General features: G+C 45.0%; 1 protein-coding gene across 1 annotated transcript in view; it reads right to left on the bottom strand.

The window, feature by feature from the left end:
* ADGRA1 (adhesion G protein-coupled receptor A1) overlaps nucleotides 1-12,892 on the bottom strand; it is an 847,935-nt gene that overhangs the window by 570,946 nt on the left and 264,097 nt on the right. The window contains exon 11 of the mRNA XM_077258539.1: nucleotides 10,001-10,162. Coding sequence (XP_077114654.1) covers nucleotides 10,001-10,162 — 162 coding nt within the window. The remainder of the gene's footprint in view (nucleotides 1-10,000; nucleotides 10,163-12,892) is intronic.

Here is a 12,892-nt window from a genome sequence, read left to right as displayed (position 1 = left end):
AAAATACTGTTAAATATGGCCTGAGCTGTGCATTACAATAGTGTAGTTTGTGGACCCCGATTCCCCACCTATGCTGCCGAAATACGTTACCAAAGTAGTCATTTTCGCCTGTCAATCAGGCTGGTCAGGTCGGATGGGCGTGGCTTCTTCCCCCAGATATTGCGTAGTTTTCCGTTGGTGGCGTAGTGGTGTGCGCATGTCCAACGTCCCCAATCCTGCACGGGGGGGTGAAAATAGCAGCGATGTCCGTTATTCCATTGGTGGTCGGTGGGCGCGGCCATCTTCCTTTGGCCGCGCGTGCGCAGAAGCGGCGCTCTGCTGGCCGCGGCTTCAGGAAAATGGCCGCGGGATGCCGCGCGTGCGCAGATGGAGATCGCGGCGGCCATTTTCCTGAAGCCGCGGCCAGCAGAGCGCCGCTTCTGCGCACGCGCGGCCAAAGGAAGATGGCCGCGCCCACCGACCACCAATGGAATAACGGACATCGCTGCTATTTTCACCCCCCCGTGCAGGATTGGGGACCTTGGACATGCGCACACCACTACGCCACCAACGGAAAACTACGCAATATCTGGGGGAAGAAGCCACGCCCATCCGACCTGACCAGCCTGATTGACAGGCGAAAATGACTACTTTGGTAACGTATTTCGGCAGCATAGGTGGGGAATCGGGGTCCACAAACTACACTATTGTAATGCACAGCTCAGGCCCTATTTAACAGTATTTTTATCTCATACCGAAAAAAACGGGGTGATAGGTTCCCTTTAACCCTCCGTCAGGCGCACCTCTGGCACTCGCTAGTTCAGGAGCAGTGCGCCTGACAGGCACGGCTTATAAAACCATCTATAATATTTAATTATCTCAATTTCAGGATTCTAAAAGTAATCAGTGACCTTCATGGGGATGTATTAAAAGAGAGTACACAAAATAAGATGCCAACATTTTTTTTTAATAACTATAAACATTTATTAAAACATAAAGTACCAAATCTCTCAACTGCTACCAAATAGTCTCTGGTTTTCATGACACAATTTTTACTAAACGTTAAAATTAGGAAAAAAAACTTTATGATATTGCACTTAGGTGCTACTTGATTACTATTCACTCAGATTCAGAGGTTATGTATTGAGCAGAAGAAACGCAGTTACACTTAGAGAAGCAAGGCTGGCAGGTCATATTTGCATGGGACTGGCAGATCGCGCTGTGACATTTTTTTATTTTATAATTTGACATCCTTCTGCCACCAGTTTCAACGGTGCAGGTGGTGCATCTACGTCTTTAGGGAGAGGTGGTGATTTTTCTCGATCATCTTGGTGATAAACTCTTTTTAGCCGGACTTGCAGGCTGGAGGGATTTCACTCGTCTTCAGACTTCTTGTGCGTAGCTCTCCACTCACCAGTTCATTAGCCAATGTTTTCAGGTAAATTCTTCTATGCAGTAGTTCCAGTTGCTTGCTGAGGTAAATCACTTGTGAATGGATACCACCCACATTCAACATTGCGAAGAAGATGACCATTGACCAGCGCTTGGTGTTTCGCCTAACACAAGTGGCTTCTTGCTCCACTTGGTCTTATTATTTTTGCACCCAAGCAAGAAAGAAAGTGATTCGCACCGCTAGTTACCACTGTAGCCAAACGTTTTTATAAGGTGTATAACTACACTGCAGGTATATTACACTTGAGACTTCGGGTGCCCACCAGGAAAGCAACAGCACTGAAAGTCCTTAAATGAAGAAAGAAGTGGGTGGCACCCACCAGTCGCGAAAATCCATCCTTTATTGAAAAACGGTTAAAACATCTTCAACGGGAGAATGGGTAATGGAGTGTACAAATATCGACGGCCGTTTCACGCTGTTGCGCTTCTACGTCCTTTCTTCATACAAGGACTTTTTATGTTTGCCCAAATAATAGGTATTATCTACGGTATATCTTGCTCATCTGTATCAGTCTCCCCACCATCCTACTCTGTTCCTAAATCACTTTTACATTCTTCCACCTCATCTTGAGATGAAATGTCACACTCTTCCCCTAAATCTTCACTCAGTGTGGGGCGTCCCTCATCATCATTTTTAACAGCAGATTCTTCATTTCTTCAACATGAAGAAGGTTAGATAAATCTTACATTTCATTGGGCATTCCAGTAGAGAATCCGAAGCGAGAGAGAGAGAACACGTGTTAGGGCACAATGTGCCTGAGAGGCCACCCTCTTTTTTTCTAATAAAATCCTACTTATTTCCACAAACTTTGCATTATTCTTTCATAAAACAAGGTAAATAAACAATTCGGATGAATAAAAAGAGAAAATACTAACCTTCAAATGTGTGACGAGTTCAGGCATATTGAGCCTGACAAGCCACAAAGGTCAGATCTGCTCTCCACAAGGTCTGCTGTAACACTGTGAGATCAGGTTTCAAAGAGCATGTAAAGGCAGGAAATAACTGGGAAGGGGGAGATGAGATTTTCTGGTAATTTGGAGAGGAGAGACAAATGAAACTAATTGAGCTGTGCCTGTCTGATGAGTTGTGCCTGATGAAGGGTTAAGAATGGAACATTCTACAGATATCGCTTTGTCACTCCAGAAAATGGGTTCCAATTGATCGGCTGCTCAATCAGAGAAAAACAATTAATGATCTTGTGAGAAAAGGTGATTTGTGCTGCAGGTTTCATGTCTACAATAAAAATCCAATATGTGGTAACAGTGTGACTATGTAGTTTATTGTCAACGCGTTTCGCAGTTAACAAGTTTCTTCAGGAGAAGTTTGTTAATTTTAAAACGCATTAGGAATAAACCACGCAGACACCCCTTACCCCATATTGGATTTTTATTGCGGACATGAAACTTGCAGCACAAATCTGTTGTGAATTTACCTTTTGGCTCCCTCTAGTGGCTACTAGTGATTTGACTCTGGGTATGTCATTCATCCCTTGTATGCTCACCTGGGTCGTTAGGTCAGGGGTGTTGCTATATAAGCTCCCTGGACCTTCAGTTCAATGCCTGGCAACGTTGATATCAGAGCTAATCTGTAGTGCTCTTGTCTACTGATCCTGGTTCCTGCTTGTTTAAGCTAAGTCTGCTTTCTTGCTTTTTGCTATTTGTTTTTGTTTGCATTTTTGTCCAGCTTGTATATAATCTGTTTCCTGACCTTGCTGGAAGCTCTAGGGTGGCTGGTGTTCTCCCCCCGGGCCGTTAGACGGTTCGGGGGTTCTTGAATCTCCAGCGTGGATTTTGATAGGGTTTTTGTTGACCATATAAGTTATCTTACTACATTCTGCTATTAGTAAGTGGGCCTCTCTTTGCTAAAATCTAGTTCATCTCTGTGTTTGTCATTTCCTCTTACCTCACCGTTATTATTTGTGGGGGGCTACTATCCTACTTTTGGGGTCTATTCTCTGGAGGCAAGAGAGGTCTTTGTTTTCCTCTTCTAGGGGTAGTTAGTCCTCCGGCTGGCGCGAGACATCTAGCGACCAACGTAGGCATGTTCCCCGGCTACTGCTAGTGTTGGCGTTAGGAGTAGATATATGGTCAACCCAGTTACCACTGCCCTATGAGCTGGATTTTTGTACTTCGCAGACTTACTTGTTTCTCTGAGACCCTCGCCATTGGGGGAGAAACAGTTTGCCAGGCCCGTATTAAATGTTAAATGCATTGCAGAAGCGGGATTATAAGAAAGAAAGTTCTGAGTTTTTTTTTTTTCTCTCTCTCATTTTTTTTTTTCTTTTCCCCTTTACCTCTGAGTGGCTTGTGTCTGCTGCAGATATGAATGTCCAGACCTTGATTACAAGTGTGGACCAGCTTGCTGCTCGTGTGCAGGGCATACAAGATTATGTTATCAGAAGTCCTTTGTCAGAACCTAAGATACCGATTCCTGAACCGTTTTCCGGAGACCGATTTAAATTTAGAAATTTCAGGAATAATTGGAAATTGTTTTTGTCCCTGAAACCCTGTTCATCTGGAGACTCCGCTCAGCAAGTAAAAATTGTTATTTCTTTTTTACGGGGCGACCCTCAGGATTGGGCCTTCTCGCTGGCGCCAGGAGATCCGGCATTGGCTGACATTGATGCGTTTTTTCTGGCGCTCGGTTTGCTTTATGAGGAACCCAATCTTGAGATTCAGGCAGAAAAGGCCTTGCTGGCTATGTCTCAGGGCCAGGACGAGGCTGAAGTGTATTGCCAAAAATTTCGGAAATGGTCCGTGCTGACCCAGTGGAACGAGTGTGCATTGGCTGCTAATTTTAGAAATGGCCTTTCTGAAGCCATTAAGAATGTGATGGTGGGTTTTCCCATTCCCACAGGTCTGAATGATTCTATGGCCCTGGCTATTCAAATCGACCGGCGGTTGCGGGAGCGCAAAACCGCTAATTCCCTCATGGTGTTGTCTGAACAGACACCTGATTTAATGCAATGTGATAGAATCCTGACTAGAAATGAGCGGAAAATTCATAGACGCCAGAATGGCTTGTGTTACTACTGTGGTGATTCTACACATGTTATCTCAGCATGCTCTAAACGTCTTACTAAGGTTGTTAGTCCGGTCGCCATTGGTAATTTGCAACCTAAATTTATTCTATCTGTAACTTTGATTTGCTCACTGTCATCGTATCCTGTCATGGCGTTTGTGGACTCGGGTGCTGCCCTGAGCCTTATGGATCTGTCATTTGCCAAGCGCTGCGGATTTGTTCTTGAGCCATTGGAAAATCCTATTCATCTTAGGGGTATTGATTCTACGCCATTGGCAAAAAATAAACCGCAGTTTTGGACACAGGTTACCATGTGCATGACTCCCGAACATCGGGAGGTAATACGTTTTCTTGTTCTGCATAAAATGCATGATTTGGTTGTTTTTGGTTTGCCATGGTTACAGACCCATAATCCAGTCTTGGACTGGAAGGCTATGTCTGTGTCAAGTTGGGGCTGCCATGGAATTCATGGAGATTCCCTGCCCTTGTCTATTGCTTCTTCTACGCCTTCGGAAGTTCCGGCGTATTTGTCTGATTATCAGGATGTCTTCAGCGAGTCTAAGTCCAGTGCACTGCCTCCTCATAGGGAATGTGACTGTGCAATAGATTTGATTCCTGGCAGTAAGTTTCCTAAGGGGAGACTGTTTAATCTGTCGGTACCTGAACATACCGCGATGCGTTCATATATCAAGGAGTCTCTTGAGAAGGGGCATATCCGTCCTTCTTCTTCCCCTCTTGGTGCGGGATTCTTTTTTGTGGCCAAAAAGGACGGATCTTTGAGGCCTTGTATTGACTATCGGCTTTTAAATAAGATCACTGTCAAATTTCAGTATCCTTTGCCGCTGTTGTCAGATTTGTTTGCCCGGATTAAAGGTGCCAAGTGGTTCACCAAGATAGACCTTCGTGGTGCGTACAACCTTGTGCGCATTAGGCAGGGCGATGAATGGAAAACCGCATTCAATACGCCCGAAGGTCATTTTGAGTACTTGGTGATGCCATTCGGTCTCTCTAATGCACCTTCAGTTTTTCAGTCCTTCATGCATGACATTTTCCGGAAGTATCTGGATAAATTTTTGATTGTTTATCTGGATGATATTCTGTTTTTTTCTGATGATTGGGACTCGCATGTGGAGCAGGTCAGGATGGTTTTTGAGATTCTGCGTGAAAATTCTTTGTTTGTAAAAGGCTCAAAGTGTCTCTTTGGTGTACAGAAGGTTCCCTTTTTGGGGTTCATTTTTTCCCCTTCTGCTGTGGAGATGGATCCAGTCAAGGTCCGAGCTATTCATGATTGGACTCAACCCTCGTCAGTTAAGAGTCTTCAGAAGTTCTTGGGTTTTGCTAACTTCTACCGTCGTTTTATCGCAAATTTCTCTAGCGTTGTTAAACCGCTGACGGATATGACCAAGAAAGGCTCTGATGTAGCTAACTGGGCTCCTGCTGCCGTGGAGGCTTTCCAGGAGTTAAAACGCCGGTTTACTTCGGCGCCTGTTTTGTGCCAGCCTGACATCTCACTTCCCTTTCAGGTTGAGGTGGATGCTTCGGAGATTGGGGCAGGGGCCGTTTTGTCGCAGAGAGGCCCTGGTTGCTCTACTATGAGACCTTGTGCCTTTTTCTCTAGGAAGTTTTCGCCGGCAGAGCGAAATTATGATGTGGGCAATCGGGAGTTGTTGGCCATGAAGTGGGCATTTGAGGAGTGGCGTCATTGGCTCGAGGGTGCTAAGCATCGTGTTGTGGTCTTGACTGATCACAAAAATCTGATGTATCTCGAGTCTGCTAAACGCCTGAATCCTAGACGGGCCCGCTGGTCATTGTTTTTCTCCCGTTTTGACTTTGTGGTCTCGTATTTACCAGGTTCTAAGAATGTGAAGGCAGATGCTCTGTCTAGGAGCTTTGTGCCTGATGCTCCTGGAGTCGCTGAACCTGTGGGTATTCTTAAGGAAGGAGTTATCGTGTCTGCTATTTCTCCAGATCTGCGACGTGTGTTGCAGAGATTTCAGGCTGGTAGGCCTGACTCTTGTCCACCTGACAGATTGTTTGTGCCTGCTAGATGGACCAGCAGAGTCATTTCCGAGGTTCATTCCTCGGTGTTGGCAGGGCACCCGGGAATTTTTGGCACCAGAGATCTGGTGGCCAGGTCCTTTTGGTGGCCTTCCTTGTCAAGGGATGTGCGGTCATTTGTACAGTCCTGTGGTACTTGCGCTCGAGCTAAGCCTTGCTGCTCTCGTGCCAGCGGGTTGCTCTTGCCCTTGCCTGTCCCGAAGAGACCTTGGACACACATCTCTATGGATTTCATTTCTGATCTTCCGGTGTCTCAGGGCATGTTTGTCATCTGGGTGATATGTGATCGTTTCTCCAAGATGGTCCATTTGGTTCCTTTGCCTAAGCTGCCCTCCTCTTCTGATCTGGTTCCTGTGTTCTTCCAGAACGTGGTTCGTTTGCACGGCATTCCTGAGAATATTGTGTCGGACAGAGGATCCCAGTTTGTTTCCAGGTTCTGGCGATCCTTTTGTGGTAGGATGGGCATTGAGTTGTCGTTTTCATCCGCTTTCCATCCCCAGACTAACGGACAAACGGAGCGAACTAATCAGACTCTGGAGGCTTATTTGAGGTGTTTTGTCTCTTCTGATCAGGATGATTGGGTGACCTTCTTGCCGTTGGCTGAATTTGCCCTTAATAATCGGGCTAGTTCCGCCACCTTGGTTTCGCCATTTTTCTGCAACTCTGGTTTCCATCCTCGTTTTTCCTCGGGACATGTGGAGCCTTCTGACTGTCCTGGGGTGGATTCCGTGGTGGATAGGTTGCAGCGGATCTGGGGGCATGTGGTGGACAACTTGAAGTTGTCACAGGAGAAGGCTCAGCGTTTTGCCAACCGCCGCCGCGGTGTGGGTCCCCGACTTCGCGTTGGGGATTTGGTATGGTTGTCTTCTCGATTTGTTCCTATGAAGGTCTCCTCTCCCAAATTTAAGCCTCGCTTCATTGGTCCTTACAAGATATTGGAAATCATTAATCCTGTATCCTTTCGCCTGGATCTTCCGGTGTCGTTTGCCATCCACAACGTATTTCATAGGTCCTTGTTGCGGCGGTACGTTGTGCCCGTGGTTCCTTCTGCTGAGCCTCCTGCTCCGGTGTTGGTTGAGGGCGAGTTGGAGTACGTGGTGGAGAAGATCTTAGATTCTCGTCTCTCCAGGCGGAGGCTTCAGTACCTGGTTAAGTGGAAGGGCTATGGTCAGGAGGATAATTCCTGGGTGGTCGCCTCTGATGTGCATGCGGCCGATTTAGTTCGTGCCTTTCACTCCGCTCATCCTGATCGCCCTGGTGGTCTTGGTGAGGGTTCAGTGACCCCTCACTAAGGGGGGGGTACTGTTGTGAATTTACCTTTTGGCTCCCTCTAGTGGCTACTAGTGATTTGACTCTGGGTATGTCATTCATCCCTTGTATGCTCACCTGGGTCGTTAGGTCAGGGGTGTTGCTATATAAGCTCCCTGGACCTTCAGTTCAATGCCTGGCAACGTTGATATCAGAGCTAATCTGTAGTGCTCTTGTCTACTGATCCTGGTTCCTGCTTGTTTAAGCTAAGTCTGCTTTCTTGCTTTTTGCTATTTGTTTTTGTTTGCATTTTTGTCCAGCTTGTATATAATCTGTTTCCTGACCTTGCTGGAAGCTCTAGGGTGGCTGGTGTTCTCCCCCCGGGCCGTTAGACGGTTCGGGGGTTCTTGAATCTCCAGCGTGGATTTTGATAGGGTTTTTGTTGACCATATAAGTTATCTTACTACATTCTGCTATTAGTAAGTGGGCCTCTCTTTGCTAAAATCTAGTTCATCTCTGTGTTTGTCATTTCCTCTTACCTCACCGTTATTATTTGTGGGGGGCTACTATCCTACTTTTGGGGTCTATTCTCTGGAGGCAAGAGAGGTCTTTGTTTTCCTCTTCTAGGGGTAGTTAGTCCTCCGGCTGGCGCGAGACATCTAGCGACCAACGTAGGCATGTTCCCCGGCTACTGCTAGTGTTGGCGTTAGGAGTAGATATATGGTCAACCCAGTTACCACTGCCCTATGAGCTGGATTTTTGTACTTCGCAGACTTACTTGTTTCTCTGAGACCCTCGCCATTGGGGTCACAACACAAATCACCCTCTCTTCCACAAATTAATGGAACTCTTAATATAACATTCTACTATATTTTCTGTGTGCTTGAATTTACACACATTTTGGCAGGAGCTGTGGCTGAAACGGTCAGTCATCAATTTGTTTTTCCACCTACTGGATGAATACGCTCTTTTGCCCATTCTTCTAAGAGTTTATCAACCCCACAACCTGTAAGGTATCCTTGCCGTACACAATAAATAACGATAGATCAATGAACAGTTGACTGTCTCTAGACTGACCATTTCAATGAAGTAGCAGTGCACATTTTAGAACATTGGCAATACAGCTGTTCAAACTGCTCATAATTTTTAATAAAGGACCGATGTATTTACCAACGAATATTCATTATGGTAAAAATTGTTCATTTTCATCACATTAACTCGTACCCTACACTATTGACAGTGCTTAGAGAAGGGAAGAAGTTCAACATGTTCGCACCCCAGCAGTGATTCTACCTGATGAATTATAAAATCTTAATTTTTATTTTAGATAGATAGAAAGATACTGTGAACTGCATACGTCCAGCACCTGGACCCACTGTTATCTAGAGAAGGAACAAATCCAAGGTCCATTTTTATTGGCATAGGGTAATCTAAGGGTAATCGGGTAAAGGTACCTTCACACTTAGCGATGCTGCAGCGATACAGACAACGATGCCGATCGCTGCAGCGTCACTGTTTGGTCGCTGGAGAGCTGTCACACAGACCGCTCTCCAGCGACCAACGATGCCGAAGTCCCCGGGTAACCAGGGTAAACATCGGGTTGCTAAGCGCAGGGCCGCGCTTAGTAACCCGATGTTTACCCTGGTTACCAGCGTAAAGTGTAAAAAAAACCAAACAGTACATACTTACATTCGCGTCCCCCAGCGTCCACTTCCCTGCACTGTGTGAGCGCCGGCCCTAACAGCAGAGCGGTGACGTCACCGCTGTGCTGTACTTTCACTTTACGGCCGGCGCTCAGTCAGTGCAGGAAGCGGACACCGGGGGACGCGAAGGTGAGTATGTACTGTTTGTTTTTTTTACATTTTACGCTGGTAACCAGGGTAAACATCGGGTTACTAAGCGCGGCCCTGCGCTTAGTAACCCGATATTTACCCTGGTTACCATTGTAAAACATCGCTGGTATCGTTGCTTTTGGTGTCAAACACAACGATACACGCCGATCTGACGACCAAATAAAGTTCTGAACTTTAACCAACGACTAGCGATATCACAGCAGGATCCTGATCGCTGCTGCGTGTCAAACACAACGATATCGCTAGCCAGGACGCTGCAACGTCACGGATCGCTAGCGATATCGTTTAGTGTGAAGGTACCTTAAGAACCATGTAGATTTTCCTAGAAATCCTACAGCGTGTTTAATTTTATTGTAATGCTAATTAATATAGCAAATAAGATACTCACCTTTGACAAGACTTGTGTTTTACCATTTAATGAAAGCCCAGAAATCTGTTCCACGCAGCGCACTATTCTGGTGCAAGCTTTGGCTTCATTTTGTGCCATCCACAAAACTTGGTCTTTTACTGACATGATGTTACTTGCAATTTCAATAATTATGTCTCCAAGCTGTAAGATGAAAGATTCAGTTTATGTAATGCAATTAGTAATAGAAATGTACTAGTGAATTATTATTTGGCTGATAATGCGATGAAGGTTTGCTAATCCTGCGTAGTGTAAAATTGCCCTAAATCACAGGGCCTCATGCTGGATGATAAATTTGGCACAATTTTATACACTTACCTATCACCTACTGGTCGGCATACTAGGTTACCATTACTGATGATCATTCATCTCCACCTGAACTGATTGTCCCTATACTGTATCTGCATCTCCTACTTTTCACAATTCCTGCAAGTCTGTGCCAACAACTTTTTTGGACCATTTAATACTTCATTTTCATATTTCTAAACTTCTGGAGATCTGACCAAGGATTTATTCTACATCTTGTCAACTACTGGTCAATTCTTAGTCATTAAATGCCTGGGCTAAATGGGAGTCAATATAGATTACTTAAGGGGAGCCTGTCATTTGAATCAAGTGACCCAAACCACATGAATCAGAGCCTGGTTGCACAATTGCAGACTGGTATTTTTGTATCTGAAACGCTTCAGAGAAAATATATTTGGACTATTGCCTGACATCACACTAGACTGGCTATTCTTTCCTCTGCTAGAGGTAATTGACAGGTCTCTCCATCATATGTACATAGGGAGAGAACTATCTATAAACTGCTGGGGTGCTGGGAAGAGGCGGCCAAAGACCATAGGCAGAGAGTAATCTGGCTCCACCTCCCAGCTCTTTCCAGATCCTCAAATCTGAAAACTGTGTTTTTGGGGGGGCATCATGACTCAGATGACAAGTTCCCTATAAAGAGATAGTTCAATCAAATAAAATACCTAAAATTTTCCTAAAATAATAAGTTACAGATATCCTGCTCTTCCCCTACGGTCCTAGATTAGGCAACTCCACTTCCTACTTGTGCTTGATGCCAGAGAGTGTTTCTTGTGCTGGTCCATTATCAGTGCTGCGTGGAGGGTGCAGGCTAACTGCTTATTGTAATAGCAAAGCCAACCCCCTTCTCTTGCCATAGAGAAGGGGATCAGCTTAGGTATTGAAATAAGCATTGAGTCAGCCCCCTTCACACTCTACTGATGGTGCACTTTCCGGCATCGCATGCAAGATGGAAAGTGGAGCTACCAGGACTAAGTCTGATAGTTAAAGGTGGGGGAACCTGTAATAATAGAAGCTTAAAAAGTACTTGTTATTTTTATACTCATTTACAAAACTTTTGTTCAACTGGCCAATCCATAGAAATGGGTGTTTCTGACTCTAAGTAATTTGAATCCTTGTACATTGTCTGTTAAGAAACAAGAACAAAACAAAGGAAATGAGCCGGAGCATAAGTTGCAACACATTGAACGTATAGGAGAATGTTCACACTGACCATTTAACAAGCAAAACCTAAGCTAGAAATAAAATGAACATATACTCTGCTGTAAGTAAATATTAATAGTACATATAAATAACATACTGTACTTAGAAAACACTGTTTTTGATCAAAGAAGCGTAAAAGCCATCCCACTGCGACAAGGTGTACCCAATCGGGATGATCCTTTTCTAATATTAAAACTTCCCCTTTTTTGAGCTGGGCATTTCATTTATATAGCATTCCATGGGCAGGTGACTGAAATACTTGGACCCTGGACCTGCTCCGCCCCATCTATATTGAGGTCATCTGATACAAGGTTAGGTTTTAAAATTAGTGAATTGGATCGTCCCGATTGGGTACACCTTGGCGCTGGTGGTATGGCTTTTATGCTTTTTTGATCAAAATCATTGTTTAATAAAACTTACATGCTATTTATATTTCTATATATATATATATATATATATATATATATATATACACTCACTGGCCACTTTATTAGGTACACCTGTCCAACTTCTTGTTAACACTTAATTTCTAATCAGCCAATCACATGGCGGCAACTCAGTGCATTTAGGCATGTAGACATGGTCAAGACAATCTCCTGCAGTTCAAACCGAGCATCAGTATGGGGAAGAAAGGTGATTTGAGTGCCTTTGAACGTGGCATGGTTGTTGGTGCCAGAAGGGCTGGTCTGAGTATTTCAGAAACTGCTGATCTACTGGGATTTTCACGCACAACCATCTCTAGGGTTTACAGAGAATGGTCCGAAAAAGAAAAAAAATCCAGTGAGCGGCAGTTCTGTGGGCGGAAATGCCTTGTTGATGCCAGAGGTCAGAGGAGAATGGGCAGACTGGTTCGAGCTGATAGAAAGGCAACAGTGACTCAAATCGCCACCCGTTACAACCAAGGTAGGCCTAAGAGCATCTCTGAACGCACAGTGCGTCGAACTTTGAGGCAGATGGGCTACAGCAGCAGAAGACCACACCGGGTACCACTCCTTTCAGCTAAGAACAGGAAACTGAGGCTACAATTTGTACAAGCTCATCGAAATTGGACAGTAGAAGATTGGAAAAACGTTGCTTGGTCTGATGAGTCTCGATTTCTGCTGCGACATTCGGATGGTAGGGTCAGAATTTGGCGTAAACAACATGAAAGCATGGATCCATCCTGCCTTGTATGGAGCATCTTTGGGATGTGCAGCCGACAAATCTGCGGCAACTGTGTGATGCCATCATGTCAATATGGACCAAAATCTCTGAGGAATGCTTCCAGCACCTTGTTGAATCTATGCCACGAAGAATTGAGGCAGTTCTGAAGGCAAAAGGGGTCCAACCCGTTACTAGCATGGTGTACCTAATAAAGTGGCC

The sequence above is a fragment of the Ranitomeya variabilis genome, chromosome 4 (genome assembly GCF_051348905.1).
Source record: "Ranitomeya variabilis isolate aRanVar5 chromosome 4, aRanVar5.hap1, whole genome shotgun sequence".
NCBI lineage: Eukaryota > Metazoa > Chordata > Amphibia > Anura > Dendrobatidae > Ranitomeya > Ranitomeya variabilis.
The sequence above is the reverse complement of the archived record's forward strand: the minus strand, read 5'-3'. Positions and strand labels throughout refer to the sequence as shown.